This window comes from Agelaius phoeniceus, chromosome 1 (genome assembly GCF_051311805.1).
Source record: "Agelaius phoeniceus isolate bAgePho1 chromosome 1, bAgePho1.hap1, whole genome shotgun sequence".
Classification (NCBI taxonomy): Eukaryota; Metazoa; Chordata; class Aves; order Passeriformes; family Icteridae; genus Agelaius; species Agelaius phoeniceus.
In genome coordinates, this window is record NC_135265.1 from 68,422,424 (window position 1) to 68,442,254 (window position 19,831).

Below are 19,831 nucleotides of genomic sequence, written 5' to 3' on the forward strand. Positions count from 1 at the left end.
GAAGGAATGCTGAAGGTTTGAGCATTTGGCTCTCTCCAGGTTTGACAGAAGCCAGAGAAAACCCAGAGTGCTGACACAGCATACAGAGTGCTGTGCACTCCCCTGGCCTTGACCCTCTGGTAGCTCTGGCACCACAGGCACCAAAGCAACTGATTCATCCACACAGTGCTACCTTGTCTCACAAAATCTGCGGGAAGGCATCTATAGATACTCTACTGCCTTGTTTTCTTCACTCTTGTTTTTTTTTTTTTTCCCTGTGACACTGATTTAACTTCTCATGCTAGTTAGAGCCTCTTTCATGGGTGATAAAACAGCAGCAGCCTGAGCTGCAGTTGTCTGTATTCACACAAGAATAAAGGAGAAGAAACCAGTTATTTGTTCAAGGGGTTCCTGTCCACAATGATAGAAGATAAAATTCAGAAAGCATCTTGGAACAAAAAGTCAGAATATTCAACTGCACAGCAAAGCAAAACCTGGAAATTTGGATTGTTTGTCTATGTTTTTATTACTTCTTTTTGGTAAAGACTGCTTTCCAGTTTCCTATGTCCTTACTTGATAGTAAGGACAGAGGCTTTTGCTGTGCCTGTCTGTGCCTGCACCCCAGGCACTCACACACAGCCTGACTGCTTAACCCTCTGGCAGCTCAGCTGAAGCACAGCTAACTCTACTTGGCCAGTTACTTTTCAGATAGCTAGAGAGCAAAATCAGTCAAGATAAATCACATTCATCCTGAAAACAAATAACAAGAAAACTGCTATGCATTGAGCATGGGACTTTTTCTTCTCATTTTATTTTAAAGTCTCTTTCCAACCATTAACAAGTATGCACAACTCCTGTTTAGCAGCTACCTATGCAAAACAGCTTCCTTAGGGCTAAGTTCTTTTCTCCTGCTGTTTGTCCACCTGCTGAACTCTGCTTGTTTTGATGGAGCTGGCTCCTACTTGAGAGGGAAGCAATGGCACATCCACAGTACACCAACAGGAAAAACCCTTGGGACCTCCAGATTAGTGCCAGCCCAACCTAGCACCTCTGCCTGGCATGACCTATTGCATGCAAACACACTGGCTTCTGCAAGTCCCAAAAGCAGTCTAGCTATGCTTGAAGTGTGAAGTTTGCCAATAAGGCAGGGCTTGCTAACATGGGCACAGAACCACAGTGATGGAGGCTTTGCTATGTCTGGTGTCAGCCAGCGGCTGCCCCAACTGCTTGCAGTTCTCATTCCTGCAACGTGTGTGCTTTTGCCATGTCCTAAAAGCCACAGCAGAAATCCATACCACAGCAAGGAATGTGGTGACCCCCTTCATGATTTAGTTTTGCACATTTGAAAGGAAGCAGCCTAAGCTATTGAGCTATAAACAGGAAGATACCCTCACTGCACCTTTGACTTTTACTGTGTAGGCCAAACATCACAGCTGCTGTGATAGCTCTATGCATGTGATCATCAAGGAAGAAAAGAAAAATTCTGAAATCAAAGCAGCAGGTTCCAGAGTTCTCAAGGAGAGTCACAACCTGCCCATGTTACAGACAGCAGGTTGTTCCTTTGGCAGGTTAAGCAAGTTTCACTGCATCAAGTTAAGGGTGGAGAGGAAAAAGATTACTAGAGCTACAGCCCAAGATAAGCGGGAAGATAAAGCCAAGAAGTACAAAGGGATAGACACAATCTTCATCTCTCTCTTTTACTTTGCAACATGGATGTCATTCTGCCTCCAGACAACATTTATCACCCAACATGGGCTGAACTTCAGCAGATGCCAAGTCACATCCACATCCACAACCTTTCTTTCAAACACTCCCTTCACTGAGGCTTCTTCTACTTAAAAAATTTCCTAACCATAATTAAGGGGGGGGGGGGGAGTATTTGTGTTGCTTTACTCCTTTAGAGGAGTTTGCCTTGATTAGATCTTACATGTAACACTGAAAATATTCAACCTCACTGTTTAGCCTGCCAAGATACAAGACGAACAGGAACAAAGCTGTGTTTAGAAGTTATTTTCCCTTTGTGACTATAACAACATATTTTGGCCTGACAACATTGGCATACTTAGAATGTAAAAGACAGGCTCATAAGTCAGGCTCGCTTTCAGCATCTTACAGTGATAGAGAAAAAGGATATGACATTCATCAGTTCCAAAAAATAAAGATAAACACTCAACACTTTAAGTGAGAATGTAGTTCAGAAAAAAAGAAGGGCAAAGTAAGGACATGTACAGAAATGCTTATATTCAGTTGCAGATACAAGTGCCAGCAGCTTTTAAGTGACCACTACTGCAGCTCAGAAGACATCCAGAATCACAGCAGATGAAACTTGGATTTCTTTTCCTAAATTAAATCAATGAATTGTGGCTCTGAGCCATTCTACAGAGCAACCAAAGTACAGCAGACAAGTTCAGGAAGGTACAGAGCCCTGAAATCTGCACCTCACAGACTTCCCAGCATGCATGCAAGTACACATGCACTTGGGAAAGTGCTGAGGGTAGAACACTAAAATCCAGCCATGATACACAGGATGACAGGAAGGAGATAAACACTTGAGCTAAATATTAGGGAGGACTCATTTGCACTAAGTGCTAGCTAGCCTTGATTAACCTCTCAAAGAAAGTGCTGGAACTCTATTTGAAATTAGACCAGAGAAAGAACCAGAAAAATTTGCAAAAAATAAATACAAAATGAAAAGAGGAAACTAAGTCTTTTCTAAACATGGTCTGATCCACCTCTGAACTAAACCCTTAATGTTTAAGAACTGCTATGCAAAAAACGTGAAATACCTTGCTATATGATATGCTTTATGCAGCACAGCTGTATAAGAAAAAGCTCTCCTCATAATCTCTTCCTACCCCCTCACATAAAGAATTCCACAGGTGAGCCAAGAGGATCCAATTGTGCTAGGACTGTGTGCCAGTCACTCCTCCCAACAAAATCACATTTTTTCAGGTTCTTGACTGCCTTTCATTCCATCCTCCCACTGAGGATCACCTTCTGCTTCCCCTCTTCTGCCACAGATCTCCTCTCCCCTCTCAGTGTCACATGAACAGGATGACTAAGATGATAGTGCACAAGAATTCCCCTGGCTTTTTTTTTTTTTTTGATTAAGACAAATGGGCAGAAAAAGTTTCCAGCCCCACACTGTAATGCAGAGCATGATTTCAGGAGAGCAACTATTCCACTAGTACAGCAGCAAGTGAATATTTTGCTACTTTACATTGAAGAAGAGACTTCTGTAGTAATAGTAAAATGCAGAACACAAGTGCCTTTTTCCTTTTTCTCTTGTGATGGTGTTGGAACAGTGTCTGTGGGAGGTGACTCATGGGGAGGGCGGGGAGCATGTGGTCTCCTGAAGGGACATGCAGCTCCTGCTGGTCACATCCCAGTTTTTACCAGATCTCTAAAAAGGGCTGATGTATTTTCATAATGCCAAGGGGATTTGCATATTGATAGTATAAGCTTTCTGGAGGTCTCAAAACAGGGCAGCCTACAGTTTCAATGCCAAAACCAGAACGTGGGCAGGTTTTGACTGGCTGGCTCAAGGCTAGAATGAGCAGCCAAAGCATCCAGAAGGAGGCAAATGCAAGATGCAGCTGCTCCTGGCTCTGGGTCCCACTGAATTATGAACAAAACCAGGAGCTTCTGCTTTGCATGCAGATAACCTGATCAGCATCACTTTGGCTCTTGGATAGAAATCATCCCTCAGCATGTGTGGGAATCCCTCACCTCTTAATTCTGGGGAGAAAAAAAGTACACTCTAGCTGCACCTTGAGTTTCCATGCCTCCTGATGTGCTTTAGGTCCCAAAGTAAAAAGGCCTGTCTGGCTTGGAGGCCCAGCCTAAAGGAAGGTATGGAACAAACGGGTGCATTTGCAGCCCCTGAGCAGGGCTTAGGGTTAAGCTTCTCCCTTAGAACTGTGGCAGCACAAGCACTGCTGGCTTTCAGTCAAGAGAGGTTTATGCCAGGTAGGTCTGATTAGAAGGAGCAGCATGTCCAGAGGGGGAGCAGCAAGCAATTTCACTGAGGCTTGGTTGGGAAAGTCCCAGCATCTAAATCAAGATTAATTCTTGAGCACAGAATCCAGTGTATGTATAAACACCCTCCTCCTCCCTCATGTCTGTGGAAATGCAGTGGGGAGGCCAATGAATCCGGGCATTATCAGTCCAGAGAGATCATCTGACAGTGTCAAGTTCAGGTTCTGGCTTCATATCCCACATATCATTATAAGTTTCTCCATTTTACCACTAGATGTACCCTATACTCTACTGTATTGCACATGATTATTCCTCATCTCCCTCGTGATTTCTAGGCAGTTTAGTACCAAAACCAAGTGGAAAATCCACTGATACATCTGATGCTTATCTGAAGACAAGGAAGCCACACATTCAAATCAAAGGCAATCATTCAAATCAAAGGCAAAGAATAAAAATCAGTGCTTTCCATCCTCCACCTTATTTACAATACAATTTGTTTTTCCCCTTACAACAAAAAAAATTACTCAAGTTCTCAAGCTGGTCTGGGAAGGACTGTGCTGGTCAGTACAATTCAGCTGATTCAATTGCTTTATATCTTTCACTGCTTTGCGTCTCAAGATCTTTCACTTACACTATTCCTCCCAAGTAACAGTAAACAAACTAAAGAATCATAAAACCCCTTTTCAATATTAAAAAAAAAAAAAGTCTATCCTTAAGAACATGACCAAATATCTCTGTTTAGAAAAAAATAGTCTGCTTTGTTAAAGCTTTGACATAGGGCCATGGTATCAGAACGAACAGGAGTGCAGGATGCATCCAAGACAGGTTGAAATTTGGACCATGATGGACCATGGGGCACTTCATGCCCCATGAAATGGAAAATGTCTCAAAGAAAGAGAAGACAGCCTTTAAAATTACACTCCTTTCAGTCATGTTATCTTTGTCACATTATCTTTGTCACTGTTTTTGTTTCATTCTTCTTAAAAAAATGATACTTTAGCCCAAGTTGTCTGGAAATGTAGGAAAACACAGGGAACTTCTCTTCAAAGCTCCTGCCATTTGATGCATACAGGAAGCAAATCCTAAACAAAGAGAAAGTGAAGCAGCAGTATTTTTAGGAACAATCATTTAATACCCTGCTGCTAAGTCCCTCCTTAAGAGTCTCGTGAATATGACTGAAACCTAAGTCAAAAGTGCAGTAACATTATGCCCTTGGGTTAAAGACTTTAGTCAGTTGTTTGTTTGTTAAAACATGTAGAGAATCTGTATTGACAACGTATTTCCAGTGTTAATTACCAACATCACCCACTTAAGAGAGCAATCTACTCAGCCCTTGCCAGTTGTGATTACAGGAACCAAAAAGATGCAGGTAATTTTGCAAATCAGACATGATCTGTACTAGGACAAGTTTCTGTTTGTCTTCTCTTTTTGACATAATATTTGTATCCTCAAAAAAATCCAAAAATGGCCCAAAAAGCCCTCAGACACACACACACTTCACAGCAAGTCATGAGACAAATACCAAAATCCCAATCACATGGGAAACTCCCTCTTACAACTGCAGAGCAATTTCAAAACAAACTCCAAGGACCCCCATATACTCTAGAGGTTACCTTAGAGCCCCAAACTCCACCTTTAATCTGATACCCAGACCCTGGGGAAATGACTTCTTTTTCCCATGGAAAACGGCCTCCACTTGCAGCTACTCACACTGGCAGACCGTGTGGTGCCAAACAAGAAATTTGCAAACTTTGCTGGATTTCTCCAAAACTAAAGCTGCCAGCAACTAGGACCCTGCAAGTCCTTAGAGCCCCAAATGTCCCATGCTAGAGCTGAACCCTAGCATGGGACAAACCAAAGGAAGCTGAGCAGTGGAGGCCTCTATGGCTATGCTGGTAGGAAAGTCATTGCAGAGCCTGCAGGGAAAGGGTAGGGTGGGGCAAACAGGTCCCAGGAAGGATCAGATTGGGATGTCCTGACTCATTTCAGCCACATGTGTGCAAGCAGGCCCAGCAGGAGATGCTCCTGCCAGCGCTCCCCACGGCAGCCAGGCAGTGCAATCCTGCCGGCATGGCGGCACACCTCATCATCCTCATGGAGTCTCCAGCGCTTGTCACGCTGTGTACCGAGGCTAAGGTGGCCCAGGGAGCCTCTCCACACAGCAGCATGTGGTGGCACGTGGGTGTAGCCACCCCCTCAGCATCCCCCAGGTGCCACACAGACGTGGCCTCAGCATCCTCCCCAGCTCACACCAGCTGCTGCACCACCTGGCTCCCAGTGCAGTGAGGTTCTCCCAGCAGAACGCATCGCTGGGATGACAGAAGTGCTGTTATTCAGATCCACCAAGGCTGGCTGGGTGTGCTGAAAAAGCCACCGGTGATTGAATTCAAATGACAGATTTCAAATCTCTTTTCAGTGCTGCTGGGACAGTCTGCAAAGTTAGCCAGTACCACACAGCTGCCAATACATGATACCTAAGGATATGTGATACACACACATGCACACAGAGCATTCTATATTTTTATCCTAGAGAAAAAAATTTGCTTTGCTGTGAATAAAGGCAAGTTGTAAGCATGAGAGGAAAGATAATGATCTACAAATCCAGTGAGGGGGGGTACCACTTTTGAATAATTATTCTGTATTCACATTTAAGCAACTACGTGCTACACAGACTCAGCAAGTTCAAACAGGCTGAAATTGATACAACTGCATTCCCAGCTTGGCTCAAAGTTACTCCTATTCCCTAACAGTGACATTGTCAGAACACCTCAAAGGAAAAAAAGGGAGACAAATATTTGCCTGATGATGCTGTGACAGGGAAGTGATTCAAACCATGCCTCCAAAGCAAAGCTTCCCAAAGGACTGCAGAAGAAAGCAGTTTGCATTAACCCTGGCATAAGGGAGGGCAAAAGAGGAGGAAATGCAGTGTGAGCTTCCCAGTACCTCTTCACCAAGTTGTCACACACAGTTTGCATTATGTTCAGAGCAGACCTAAATTAACAGTGCCAAATACTGCAAGGAGACTTCTAAGCTGTAAGAAACTTTTATATGGGCCAAGATCCTCCTTTATTAAACAAGACCCTTCTCAGGCCACCATACTTTCTTAAGCTTGGAGAAAAAAGTGTATTAACAACAGTAAAATCAAGCAGAAGTAATATTTTTTAAATGTACAAAAAATCTGGTCTGGGCCACTCTGACTGTTTCCTTCAATCTTTTTGGAGATTTGTGGTTTTCAGGCATGTCCTTTAGTTACCAGACTATATAACCTTATTCGGTTACTTCACTGCTGATTTTTCAGGAAACTTTATGTTTCAAGAAAATAAGTGTTATTAAGAGGTAAGGATAATTAAGGCCATTTTAAATCTTAGTAACAGGGGGAAGAAGGAGAGAGAGGGAAAGAGAAAATCAGAGAAAGTATATCACAACAGGGAAAAGATTTATCCTAAAGAGCAAATACAGTCAAAAAAGTCCTAGGTATGTCCTGCCTCCCCTCAAGAACCACACCCTTTTCTTAACCAAGCAAACAAAAGCCTCATCTACTTCCCAGAACCAGGCAAGCCCTCTTGCTGTTGGTTCCCTCTCACACTCCACTGTTGAGCAATCCTGATGGCACAGCACAGAACAACTTGCTGCGTCACACAGCTCAAGGAGGAAAACAGAGGGCCCCAGCACTGCTGGGGACGCTGTGCAGATGGAGCGGGGTATCTCTCCCCGACACACACACACACACACGAACGCACACACAACAGACGCACGCACGCAAGGAAGCTGCACGAGATAAGGGAAGCACATCTTCCTTAAAAGCAGGTTCTCCACATTACCCCGCTATCAGCAGCCACCAAGTATCTCAAGGGGCAAGGAAGTAAAAGGTTATCACTGCACACACACAAACTGCAAACTTCCCAGCGCTGAGGATGGCATCCTAGCAAAAGCGGTTTCACATGCTCAGCCCATTTCCTCTCCTGTTCCTGAACATGTGGTCCTCCTTCCTTAGTGTTCCCTTGCTGAGGAGAGAAGCACAAGGAAGAAGTTTCACATCTTGTTACGTGTCTGTTTAGTCAAACTGGAAATAAAAGTCCCCACATGACTGGGCTACAGGAGTTTGAGAACTTTAGCCCTCAAGTGGAATTCATACAGTCCATGAAAAATTGTCACCTTACTCTCCTCTCTATCTGAAACTGTCAAAAAAGATACCACTGAAGTGTCTTGGTGTAAAAAATGAGCCACACAGAAGTCGGGCACCTTCTCTATTTCAAGATATCTTTCCACATGAGTCAGCACTGGAAAGCTGACTCGGAGGATTTACAAAAAAAATCACTTCGAGTGTTTAGCAAACTTCAACTAAGAGACCAGTCTGAAGAACTTGGCATATCTATAGATACCCTCAAGAAACAGAAAACAGTATTTGCATATTGTGTGCTATTTAGCAGTTGTATAATGGCACTACCACTTTAAAGACCGTGTCTTTGCCTAAGCTGTGTACAGCGTGCATATGAGCATCAAGGCTCAACAACCCGAGTGAAAAGAGCTGGCTAAGTCCAAATGACAAGACAGATTCCCCTTGCTTTTTTAATTTTTTTTTTTAACAGCTACAGAAGCTTCCCCCAATGCTGTCAATGTACTGTTATGGAATAGCCTATTTTTAAAAGAGGGGAGGAAAGAAAAAGGAAAAAACTTGCTGACCCTGAGAGGGGGTATGTTCTGCTGTTTGCTGGTTCCAGCATGCTGAACTAGAACAGGTTGAGCAGGTTAGATACTGGGGGGAAAAACGTAAAGCTGGAAGACATACATTAAAGGTGGAATGACAGCAACCACAAATGCAGTTTGTGATAGACTTTTTCCTCATTCTCGTGGGTACTTTGCCCAGGAATCTTTTCAGGGGATAGGAGGACAGGGAATACATGCTCATAAGAGAAGTGATGCAAGTATTTCTGATATGCATGCACAACAGGCTGAACAAAGATTACCTTCTTACTCTCTCAGCAAACTTTCTCACCACCAGCATTTTCTACAGAGAATCAGCCAACCAAAGTACAAGCTACAAGACAAACCACCAACCGAAAAGCGAACAAAACAACACGTTATTTGTTAACCTTGAGAGCTAACATGTCCACAAGAATCACATGTCAGGTTTATGGCAGAGGACTAAAAGCACCTCAACTCCTCACAAAGATCACCTGGATTTTCTAGTGCTTGCTAAGTTAAGGCTTGTATTTATTTTGTAGCTCTTCAAGGTGAGAAGGGGAGGAAACATCCCTGAGAATACTAGACCTTCAGAGGAGGTGATATTCCTGAAAGGGTACTTATGTGGAAAGATCAAGGTCTTGCACTGCTATGTGCTCTGAGACCAGAGTCTAATCTGTCAAGTGGCTTGTGCTTATTTGAACTGTGACACGGGTAACAAAGCAGCACTAAGCCACGCTGAATACGCTCTGTTCTGCAGGAGATTCATGTTACTGCCCCTGAGCAGGGCAGCATCACCCTGCCACGTCAGACCACCTTCTCCTCAACACAAATCCCACCAGAAACCTGAACTCATTAAGACTGTCCCCTTTTTTTGCCTTGCAGAAAACCAAAACATAAGAACCCACAGCCTTACAGTGCACAAGATTAGACTTGTGTAGAGGCATACACAGAGAGAGGCAACACACAGAGAAAATCTATGACTGAAAAATGCACTGAAGTCTCATGTTTAGGTACTGAGGAGCTCTGGAGATGCAAGAATAATGTTCCTCATTGTGTACACTTAGGTTCTCAAGAACAATGGAGCTAATTAAGGTCTGCATATAAATCTTAACTCTGCACTTCCTTGCTTCGCTTGATTCTAATCAGATCTCAGCATTCATGTTTTTGTGCTAACTTCCTTTGCTGTTCTTTAATGATAACTGAAGGGGGATACTGTCCGAGCCTAAAAGCAGCATGTAACACATCTGAAATTGTGGCATCTCCTTTCAGCTCTGAGGGCTCACAGAGGTTCTGTGGCACAGGAGGTCATGCAGAGTCTTTTACTGCTGAAGATACTGGTGGAGGGGTTTTTTTTGAGCACCCTATTTGTGAGCCATGTTAATTAAATAAAAGTCTATATATAGTCTTTCCAGAAGTAAATCTGCAACAGTGAGACAGACAAAAGTTTCTTCCTGGAACAATTAAAAATACTGTAGACTTCTAATTCAAATCAAAGACACAGCGAAACATACTTTTCTCTTACTGCCTTATTGTTGTTGAAAAGGCTTTCTTTCTCTCTTTCTAATTTAACCTTCTTCAAAACTTGGGGGTCCCAGCAGAGTACCAAACACATATTCTGGGTATTATCTGCTGACAGGAGAGGCCAAAAAGCTTCCTTCCACCTGTTTCTCCATCCTTATTTACAAAATGTACTAGCAAAAAACGTAATAAATATTCTTAACTGCAAAGAAAGCCAAAACAGCTATCCCATCTCACCTGCATCCCACAACTACAGTCATCAGTTACGAGAAGCAGAAGTTAGTCCTTTGTGTTCATTATCCCTGATGAAGAATTAGGGCACTTGCATTTGCTGAAGCTTATCTGTCACAAGTATGCTGACAGTGGTTAAATCATTCCCCCACATATAAGGAATGGATTTAAAAGCCTGTAGTACAGCCTTGTTCTTAATATTTAAGAGCACTGCTTACCAATTACTACACTGAAATAAAAGCTCCTTAGGAGATGACCAAAGAGACATTTCTATTGTGCAAGACAATGAGAGACAGCCTTTTCATATGTTGAAGTGTCAATCATTTTCTGTGCAGCAAGCTCCTTGGCTATTTGTTTTTAGCTTCAATATCTTGTAGGTTGAGTTTTTCAAAGCTACAGCAAATTTCCACTTGCAAACCACCAGAAAGCCAACCATGTTGTAATAAGGCAGTTCCTCTCCTCTTCTGGGAAAGAAAAAAAGGTCTTCATCACATTTGGCTATGTTGTTCTGCCTCCAAAACTTCCATCTTAAGCAAATGCCAGCCTGCACGTGCTGGACTACAGAGATCCTATTTGTACTTGGAGGCTGGGCATTGTTACTGTGCTACACCCCACAAAGCAAACACAGCGAACTGGAAGCAGGCCAATGCCATAAATAACATGGGAGCGATTCACAGGTGGAATGCAGGGAGAGGATGGATTCAGCCAGATCTTGAGGACACTTTGCCCATTGGACATTTGCAGAGTCATAGGTGGCCTGTGTGCATGCCTGCCCATGACATACAGACTGTTGTTAAAGGCAGCAGGGAAACCTTTGAAGTGTATGCATCCCAATCCCTATGCCTTTATCAGGATCCAACACTCATTTTCTGAGCAGTGCATTACAATCTTCCAGACTTGCACGCTCATCATGTGCCAGCAAAGATGGCTGGTTAATATGTCAAAATTCACAGATTACCCTCCAGCATGTGCATTTTCTGTCTTTCTCAAGAAACTCAGTCAGCAACACACAGGTGCACATATAAAGTGTTGTTTCAGAAAGACTTGAACATCAGAATATTACCATATCTTGATTAAAAAGACAGCTGTTTATCTCTCCACAGCGTATTAAAATCAGAAGTTTGGGAAAACTATCTAGTACTGAAAGTAAGATTGAGAAATGAAAGTGCCTTCTTAATTAAAAGAAGAAATACCTTCTTTGATAGGACCCTTTGTAAGAATGCTTCAAAGCATAGCTTCTGCGATCCAGATCTTCCAATCTGAGTTTCAAAGACTTCTGCATGTGGTTGTTGCATGTGGTGTTTCACATGTGCCAAAAAAAAAAAATCCCCAAACTTTGAGACCTGCTCCTGAGAGATGGTACATAAACAGCCCACAAGTACCTAAGCAGGATGTAAATAAAAAGCCATACTAAATATTTTTGTCACATATGGGGCAAGGAATGGAAGACAAGAAAGGAGGTAGTAGATACTTTCTACATTTTAGTTTCAAATGAGACACTTCAGTTAGTTTGCATTACTAGACTTATACGGACAGTCTGGAGAAAACCAGCCATGGACAATGCTCCTTCATTTACCAAACTGGGGAAGCTGTGGCTCAAACACATGTGTTATCCCTTTACTCTTGTCAGACTTGCCACAGAGCCTTTAATAGCTTCCCACTGGAAACTGGCAGGAAGGTCATTTCTCGCCTCCCTTTTGGCATTTATACCCCATTAACATTTTCTACTTGCATGGAGAGCATGTCTTTGGCAGGGAGGAAAATATGACTTTAAAGTGATAGGCACGGACTATCCTTAGTCACAGAAATGGAAAAGGAACTGCTGGCAAAGTATCCTACCCCCAAAGGAAACACTTTTGGAGCAAAGCGGAGGCATCACCCTTCCCACTGAAGGCTGATGCACATTCTATTTGAATGCAACACAGTAAGTCAAGGAAATTTTTTTTCTCTACTTCAAGGTCCTTTCCTTATGCTCACACACCACCACTACAACCACAGCAGCAGCCTAACTCCTCTGTCTGCATTTTGGGGAGAAGCAGTGGTAGAGATGGAATAACAGACTGAAATCTCCTATTTGGTGTCAGAGTCTAGACGCAAAAGGGCTCCTCAGAGTTGGCATTATTCACAGATAAACTCCCTAGGGAGTTACTATGACAGTACAGATGGAAAACCTTTGGAAAATCTTTAGTAGTTGCAGTCTTTTGAGTGGAGACAGTACACTGGAAATCCCCAGCTCTTCTACAGCTACAGAAACTCTTTATACACCCCCTTCCCCTCCCATATAGTCTTTGTTCCTGATGGAGATATGAGTATTCAACTTTAACTCACTGTGACTGAGAGAAAGCCACAGGGTCTGTCTCTCTAGCAAAGAAGGGTGAGGATAAGGCATATCCTAAATTGCAGATTTTCTTATGTATTGATCATCACACAGCCAGTTACAGGAATGATGAACTCAAAACTACCATGATCTAACTCTTTCCTCCAGATTCTTAAAAAGCCCCAAGAAAATAATGCTCCCAAATCTCTAATCAGCTCCTGATTCTACGAGGCTTGCTATTTCCAAGAAGATTTGCTCTTTCCAATACTGGTCAAAAACAAAACTCTAAAAAACTCAGCATCATCTCCAAGTCTTCTTCTCCAGAGTAATTCCTGATGCTGATACCAGGCACTAACAGATCTTCCAGCTGTTGTATCAGATGGCACCAACCCTCCACAAACAGTAGGAGCAGCACTGATATGGCAGCAGACAGTCTGACAGCACATCAGGAAGAATGAACAGTTTTTTGTTCTGGACATTGAGCATTCTTCAAAGACCTTTGCTCTCTCCAAATGTGACTGTCCCCATAGAAGGCTCAGGTCACTCTTGAACATTCTGGCAGCCAGTAAGAGAGTTTTCTGAGATACCCAGGGCTCAAGGTTCCCTGTTGAAAATCCTGGCCAAGAGTCACACTGGTCAGAAAGGGAAGCAGGTTTTAACCTCTTTTTCTTATTAGTATTGCACAAGAGAACCTTCCCACTCCACCCCAGTCTGCTGTGCCCATTCAACTTAACTTGTTGATGAGGAGCCAAAGAGTACAACAAAAAGAAATTGGACTTCATATGAGAGGCTATGACTCATTTACAAATGAAGTGTTGCACGTATTGTGGGAGTCAGGAAGGCCAGCATCGATTTCACAAGTGAAGAGTACATGCAACACCCTAGCACAGCTACAGTAACTCAAGGAAGAGATGTGCAGGAAACAGCATTCTCACTCACACCACAAAAGTTCATCTGTTGCACAGTAGTTTTACTGTAATGCAAAAGAGCATCAAGTAAGAGCTCTGGAGGTTTTTTTTCTCCCTTGGTAAAGTGAAGGTGGTGAAAAAATACTTTTGATGGAGATGGTCAACACTTGAGAGTGTAACAGCATTGGTAATAATTTTCTAACCCAAAAAAGCAACCAAAACTTGTCTCCTTCCCTCCTCTACTGAGCTGAATGCCTAATGATGTGGCTGCTTTGAGGTTGAAAGACAGATCAGAAATTTCATTCTGTGATGGAACAGCAGCAGTAAGTATTCCCATGGCACAGAATTTCCCTGGACAAAACCATTCCATTGAATGTTTTCCCCTAAAAGGTCTTTTAAAAGTCTGGATTTTAAAATAGTATGGGCAACTAAATAAGAGCCAGCACATGGCAGGGGGAAAAAGAAAAGAGAGGATGGACATGGCATAAGCCTACACATTTTTCTCACCATTCAGATACCAACGGACCAACTTCTCCCTTGCTCATCTCCTATAAAATAAGCGTATTTGGTGTAAGTGCAGTAAATCCTGGGAAACTCCTGCAGGACCTTCACAAGTTACACTGATTCTTTACCAGCACATCACAAGTTTCTGCTGAACCTGTAACTCCTCTCTCTGACCCCATGCTGTGCAATGGTCCAGGGATACCACCTTGCTGGCTACCAGGGGCACATGAGAAATTTTTTTCTTGTTTTTTTTTTTTGCTGGTTTGGATATATACATGTCACTACTTAGATACTGTAGCACAAAAATAGAGAACAATAAAAGAACTGCACACAAAAGAGGAGAAAGATGGAGTTGTAGTATCATCTAGCTGGTACAGAAGAACAGACATGTCACCACCAAAGAGGTGGCCTGCAGGAGTTACACATGAGGCAGGACCTGGCAAACAGGTCCTTGCTCTAGAACCCTGAGGCAGAAGCAGTTTTGAATGAGATGTGAGATGGATTCAGCCACAGCCCTGACAGTCTACTGGACATGATGCTACAGCTAAGTTTGAGATGCCTGAAAAAGAAATTTACTTCACACCATCTTAGACCAGAAATACCTGTTTCAGAAGGAGGTACTGGTGGGCAAAATGAATGTCTTCCTTGTGAGTATGTCATGGCATCAGGTAAAAAAATTTGATTTCACGATTTCACTTCGCATTTATCCTCATCTGCCTACTTGCACATTCATGCCTTCCTTCAGCAACAAGATCCAGTATTACAGTCAGTTACAGCAACAAGAAAAGGTTATTCACTGAAAAAGACCAGAAGGCACAGTCTGCCAAACACTACTCTCCTTCAGCAGAACCAGCATGTTTCAGTGTGCTCAGGATTTTGCTTGTCATGGGTCGGGGGTCACTCGTTGCAGAGATACCAAGCTCAGGAACAGCATTCTGCTGCTGCAGGGCAGCCCTGCACAAGAAGGAGCTTAACAGAACCAACGGGTACCCATCAGAAAAAAAGACTTTTCATATCAAGATTTTCCTTTCATGAACTTAGGCCCTTCTTAGTGGGGTCAGTAAATACAACACGCCATGCTGCTAATTTCAGGCATCATCTTGTTAAGAGAAAAAATTAAAACCAAACTATTTTCTCATCAGAAGGTACTGATTTCTACTTCTTTTGGGCAAGTCACTGAGTCTGGCAATTCTGGCTATAAATTTGCTACAAAAGCATGCTAAGAATTTCTATATGGGGAAACCTGTATAAGCAAAGGTGACTACATCAATTTCTTATAGACCTGGAGTCAAGTTTCAGGTGAAGCCTCCCTTTCCTGCTTCTAGAAGAGCATAAGAGATGCCTAGTGAGCAAAAACTCAAATAAACCACACAAGCAGTCCTTCAGCAAGCCACCCAGACACAAATATCTGACCATCCCAGAGTTCCACCACTGGAAGTCACCCTTGGATACTGACAGTGGCATCAGTTGCAACTCAGCATGGCCCTGCCTCCCCCACGTCATGCAGAGTAATGACCCGACCTGGCAAACATGGCTCACAACACCTCTGGTCAGATGAGTCAGATGTGTGATTTATTCAGTGCCCAAGGCCAGTATCTCTTTGTCTTCTCCCCTTCTCATTTTTTATCTATCTTGCTAACTCTCCCCAGTTCCAATCAACTGTAAATTAAATAAATATGGAATCACAAAACTGCATTCCCTCTCTTTTCACCCAAGTGTTTAACAGGAGTAAAACTATACAGAGAAGGTAATGCCGCAAGTAGGTATTGCTCCTATTGTGCAGGACTATGTTATCTTTCCTACTGTCATCAAAATCACCTTTTCATTTTACCTATAACACACTGCTTGGAAAATTATTAGTAATAACCAGGAAAACAAGACTTCCTTTCCACACAGAAACAGTCTGTAACCGTCACTCCTGCCCTTTTGCTTGTAAGCAATATTCTTTTCCCCACCTGTCTTACTATTTCTTTATAGGTTGTAAACTCTTTGAAATGGGGACTAAAGCTATGTGGGAATACATGAAGTCTTAATCAGTTCTGAGATGTTCCACCCATGCAAATAAATGAATACTGAATCAAGGGATGAGGGAGGGGAAGGAAAATCCATGTACTTTAACATTTTGTTTCCCCAGTTAACAACTGTACATATTGCTACATCCCTACAAAGGAAACTACATTTGGAAATTTGGACTGCAGAGAATTTGCCAGATCTATAGTGAAATAAGTTGTATGTAGTGCAAACAAATATTGATCTATGTACTTAGAAACAAGATAAAAATACCAAAGAGGCATCTTCTTGGTGGCACTTGGATACTTAAGTACATAACGCCAACAAAACCGCAGATGTTCCACTACAACCACTTGAATCCATGACTCTGAAGCTACAGAATTAGAAGTTACTATATAGCTGGGCTATATATTTTTATCCCCTGAGAAAAATCCATTTGTCATACTATCCATTTGTCATACTACTACTATTACTAAAAAAAAAAAAAAAAGCTGTAACAACTCTTAATAATACTTAAAGAAAGCTAGAACATTTTTCTCAAGTCTGATTTCCTCCCACTACTCAATTCTGATTTCCTCCCACTACTTAAGCATCCTAGTAGCTGTAGTGTGTGTTATACCACATTTGTAGGTCCCAGATACTCCACGTTTCCTGCCCAAGTGTCTTTGCTAGTCCCTCCAAGGAAACAAAACAGCCCCCTGTGCTGTAATCCTTTCCAAACTCCTGGGACGCGATCAGCACTCACCTGTGCATGTTTCCATTGGTGGTGAAGGACTGTCCACATACTGAACATTTATAAGGCCTTTCACCTGAGTGCACCAGCATGTGGCGATCAAGGGAGCTCGCTGAGCTCAGAGACTTTCCACAGATGCTGCAGGAATGGTCTGTCCCTCCAGTGTCAGTGTTATGCTGGAGAAAGCAATGATTTTTTTTTCATTGAATGCCCCTTCTGGAGTGCCAGTAAAATATCAGCAAGAACTATAAACATCTTAAATTAAGCAGCTCTAAAGAGCTACTTGGCACAACACCTTAAATGAGGGTGTGCCCTGTAGATACCTCTCCTCCCCAGCCCTCCTCCCTCAACTACAGCCCCCCTCCTCCCCCCTCATCTTTAACCCCTTAATGCACCAGCACAAGTAGCTGTTTCATACAGCCTGCAATGCAGCATTTCTGCTGGGTCTGCAGCAAAAGAAGATACAGAGGAACTCAGCAACAACCCATCAGACAAATGGTACCTTGGGATACTTTAAGCTGTGCAGTGGTTTGGAGCCATATGAGTGGTAAGGAAAGAGGATGGAATTATGAACTTCACAGCAGAAGACAGACACTTAAAAATAAATTCTCTTTAAAGATATTAATTTTTAACTTACTGCATAGCAAGACAACAAAACTAAACTGCTTCTGAGTGTACATGCAGACTTCTATGGTCGTGAAAATGCATTACAAGGTCAAGTTATGGCCATAGCTACAGTGCTGTATGTACCACTCTTTCTCACTTGCATTCAGAGACTTGAAGATTTCTTCACATACAAAAATATCCCCAAAAAACACCAGGAGAGTTAAGAAAAAAAAAATTAAGTAACAGTTGCAGTACAGGAGGAAAAACTGAAGTAATAAGTATCTAGTGAAGCCAGTCATCAACCACACCTTAGCATCCAAAGCAGAACCTTCTGCTAGAGAAAAGGGCAAACCTCCTTATTAAGTATGCATATATTTCAGGAGGAGCAAGAACAGGCCTGTAGATGACAAAAAAGTGCACTATCCAGTAAAAAAAAAGAAAAAAAAAAGCCTCTCAAGACTGAGAGTCTCTTCTACACTGAGTTGATTTAAAAATTATGTCTTCCTGCTTCTTAATTTGCATGACCAGTAAAAAGATCTGTACTCAAACAGGATAATAAAACAGGACTTAGGCCTCATGATGGAAGTGGTTTTCCGGATCCTTGGGACACCTTAAGCAATGCAGAACAGGACACACATCCTTGTTTGAGCCACTGGGGGGAGGGGGGGTGGAATGCCAGGCAAGGAAGGGAGGAAAATTACCCACCTCAGGGTTAGGTTTGTGGGGTGTGCTTTTTGAAGAAAATGCAAGAGAAGGCTAAAATAAAAGTGAAACAATGGAAGCATTTCATTGGTTTGCATATGGAACTGTTTTACACCACTGCAAAATGCAACCTGGCAAAGGAAACACTCTTAATAAAAGTAAGAAACCAAGAGCTGGTATCTGCATACCTGACGAATGTGCATAGTTAGCTGGTGCTGTGTAGTGCAAATCTTTTCACACAGAGGACAGGTATAGGAAGACTTCTCTTCTTTTGTTTCCTGTGGACAAAAGAGAACAAAATAATCAGAAGGAATATCAATGTAAAAGGACTAGAAACCTGTAAGTGATGAAGATGGAAAAACATAATCCATCCCAAGTGCAAAAGGCCACTGCTAAAAGAATAACTCACATTTATACATTTATCAAGTGATAGATCCCTCAAGCAAGTTTCAGAAACTTCTGAATTTATAAACAGGGGCCATTTTAACTATCACAGAAGTACAGCAGCTGTTTTAACAGCACACAGATACTCAGCAGTAGTAATTTAGGACAGGAAGTGAAGGCAATTGCAAGGAGCTCGAACTGCCAGAAGGAATTTAGCTGACTAGAAAATAATTCCTGGAACATCATCAGAATACATGGGCAAACATCATTATTTTTCCCGAAGATTTTTAATAGCACAAGTTGTCAGAACTTCAGATTTTCCACCTCATCTTGATGGCAAAGCACTATCTTGGTGCCCTTTTGTAGGAGCTGCATGTTCTCCATGGCTGACTCAGAAGGAAGAGTGGCATTTACTGAATCATCAGCACCATTTCCTTCAGCATCCTGTGTTTCTGCTGGAAGCATCCCATCCAGGCACACCAGCCAGGCCCCACCCTTCTGAAGCTCGCAAGATCTGATGAGATCATAGCAAGAAAGAGGTGACAATGCAGGAGTGTACGTGACTCCAAAAAAACCCATTATGAACCCCATCATTCTCTGCCCAGGTGAGAATCAGGAGTTGATGGTCAAGCCACAGTACAAACAAGGAAGCCGACCCGGAGAGCTAAACCTGATTTAAGTATGCCCTTGAGACACGGAGCAAAGCCACCACTCTTCCAGCCAAGGATGAAATGACACACTTGCAGGAACCAAAGCTGTTTGCCTCAATTTGTCCACAAGGATGGCTACTGGATGATGTAAAGGGCATTTTCACAACCTCACCAGAAGCCAGGCATGGCTTATGCACCAACGCCTGTATATTAAAAGGAAGATGATTTGGCACTCAAAATTAAACCTCAGTTTTCAATTAGAATGATGCACACCTCTAGTGACAAGACAGTACAAAAACCATCTCTGCATGACCAGTGGGAAAGCATAATTTTTATGCCAAGTGACATTTTCATTGAAGTTCTTTGCAGTTGTCTTAAGTATTATTAGTAAAAGCTTGAAAACAAGCAAAAAACAGAACCCATTCTCAGCCCTTCTTTAGCTGCAAGCTGATGGATATGAGTGTGTCTATGCATTTCCTCTCTCCACACAATTCTCTTTCCCCAGTGATATTCCAAAGTCATCAACTCAGAAGCAACCATTTCCAGGCTGTCAGACACAAGCACTCACAAAGAACATTGTGAATGACTAACCCAAGTCTCTGTGACAAATTCACTGCCACATTAG

The 19,831-nt window shown here is 42.5% G+C and overlaps 1 protein-coding gene across 8 annotated transcripts in view; it reads right to left on the reverse strand.

Annotated features, from left to right (window-relative positions):
- Positions 1–19,831, reverse strand: part of RREB1 (ras responsive element binding protein 1) — a 122,317-nt gene that overhangs the window by 41,056 nt on the left and 61,430 nt on the right. For all 8 annotated transcript variants that reach the window (XM_054633081.2, XM_054633070.2, XM_054633038.2 and 5 more), the window contains 2 exons: positions 18,361–18,450; positions 16,877–17,040 (listed from right to left, as the gene is read on the reverse strand). In XM_054633081.2, the coding sequence (XP_054489056.2) occupies positions 16,877–17,040; positions 18,361–18,450 (254 nt within the window). The remainder of the gene's footprint in view (positions 1–16,876; positions 17,041–18,360; positions 18,451–19,831) is intronic.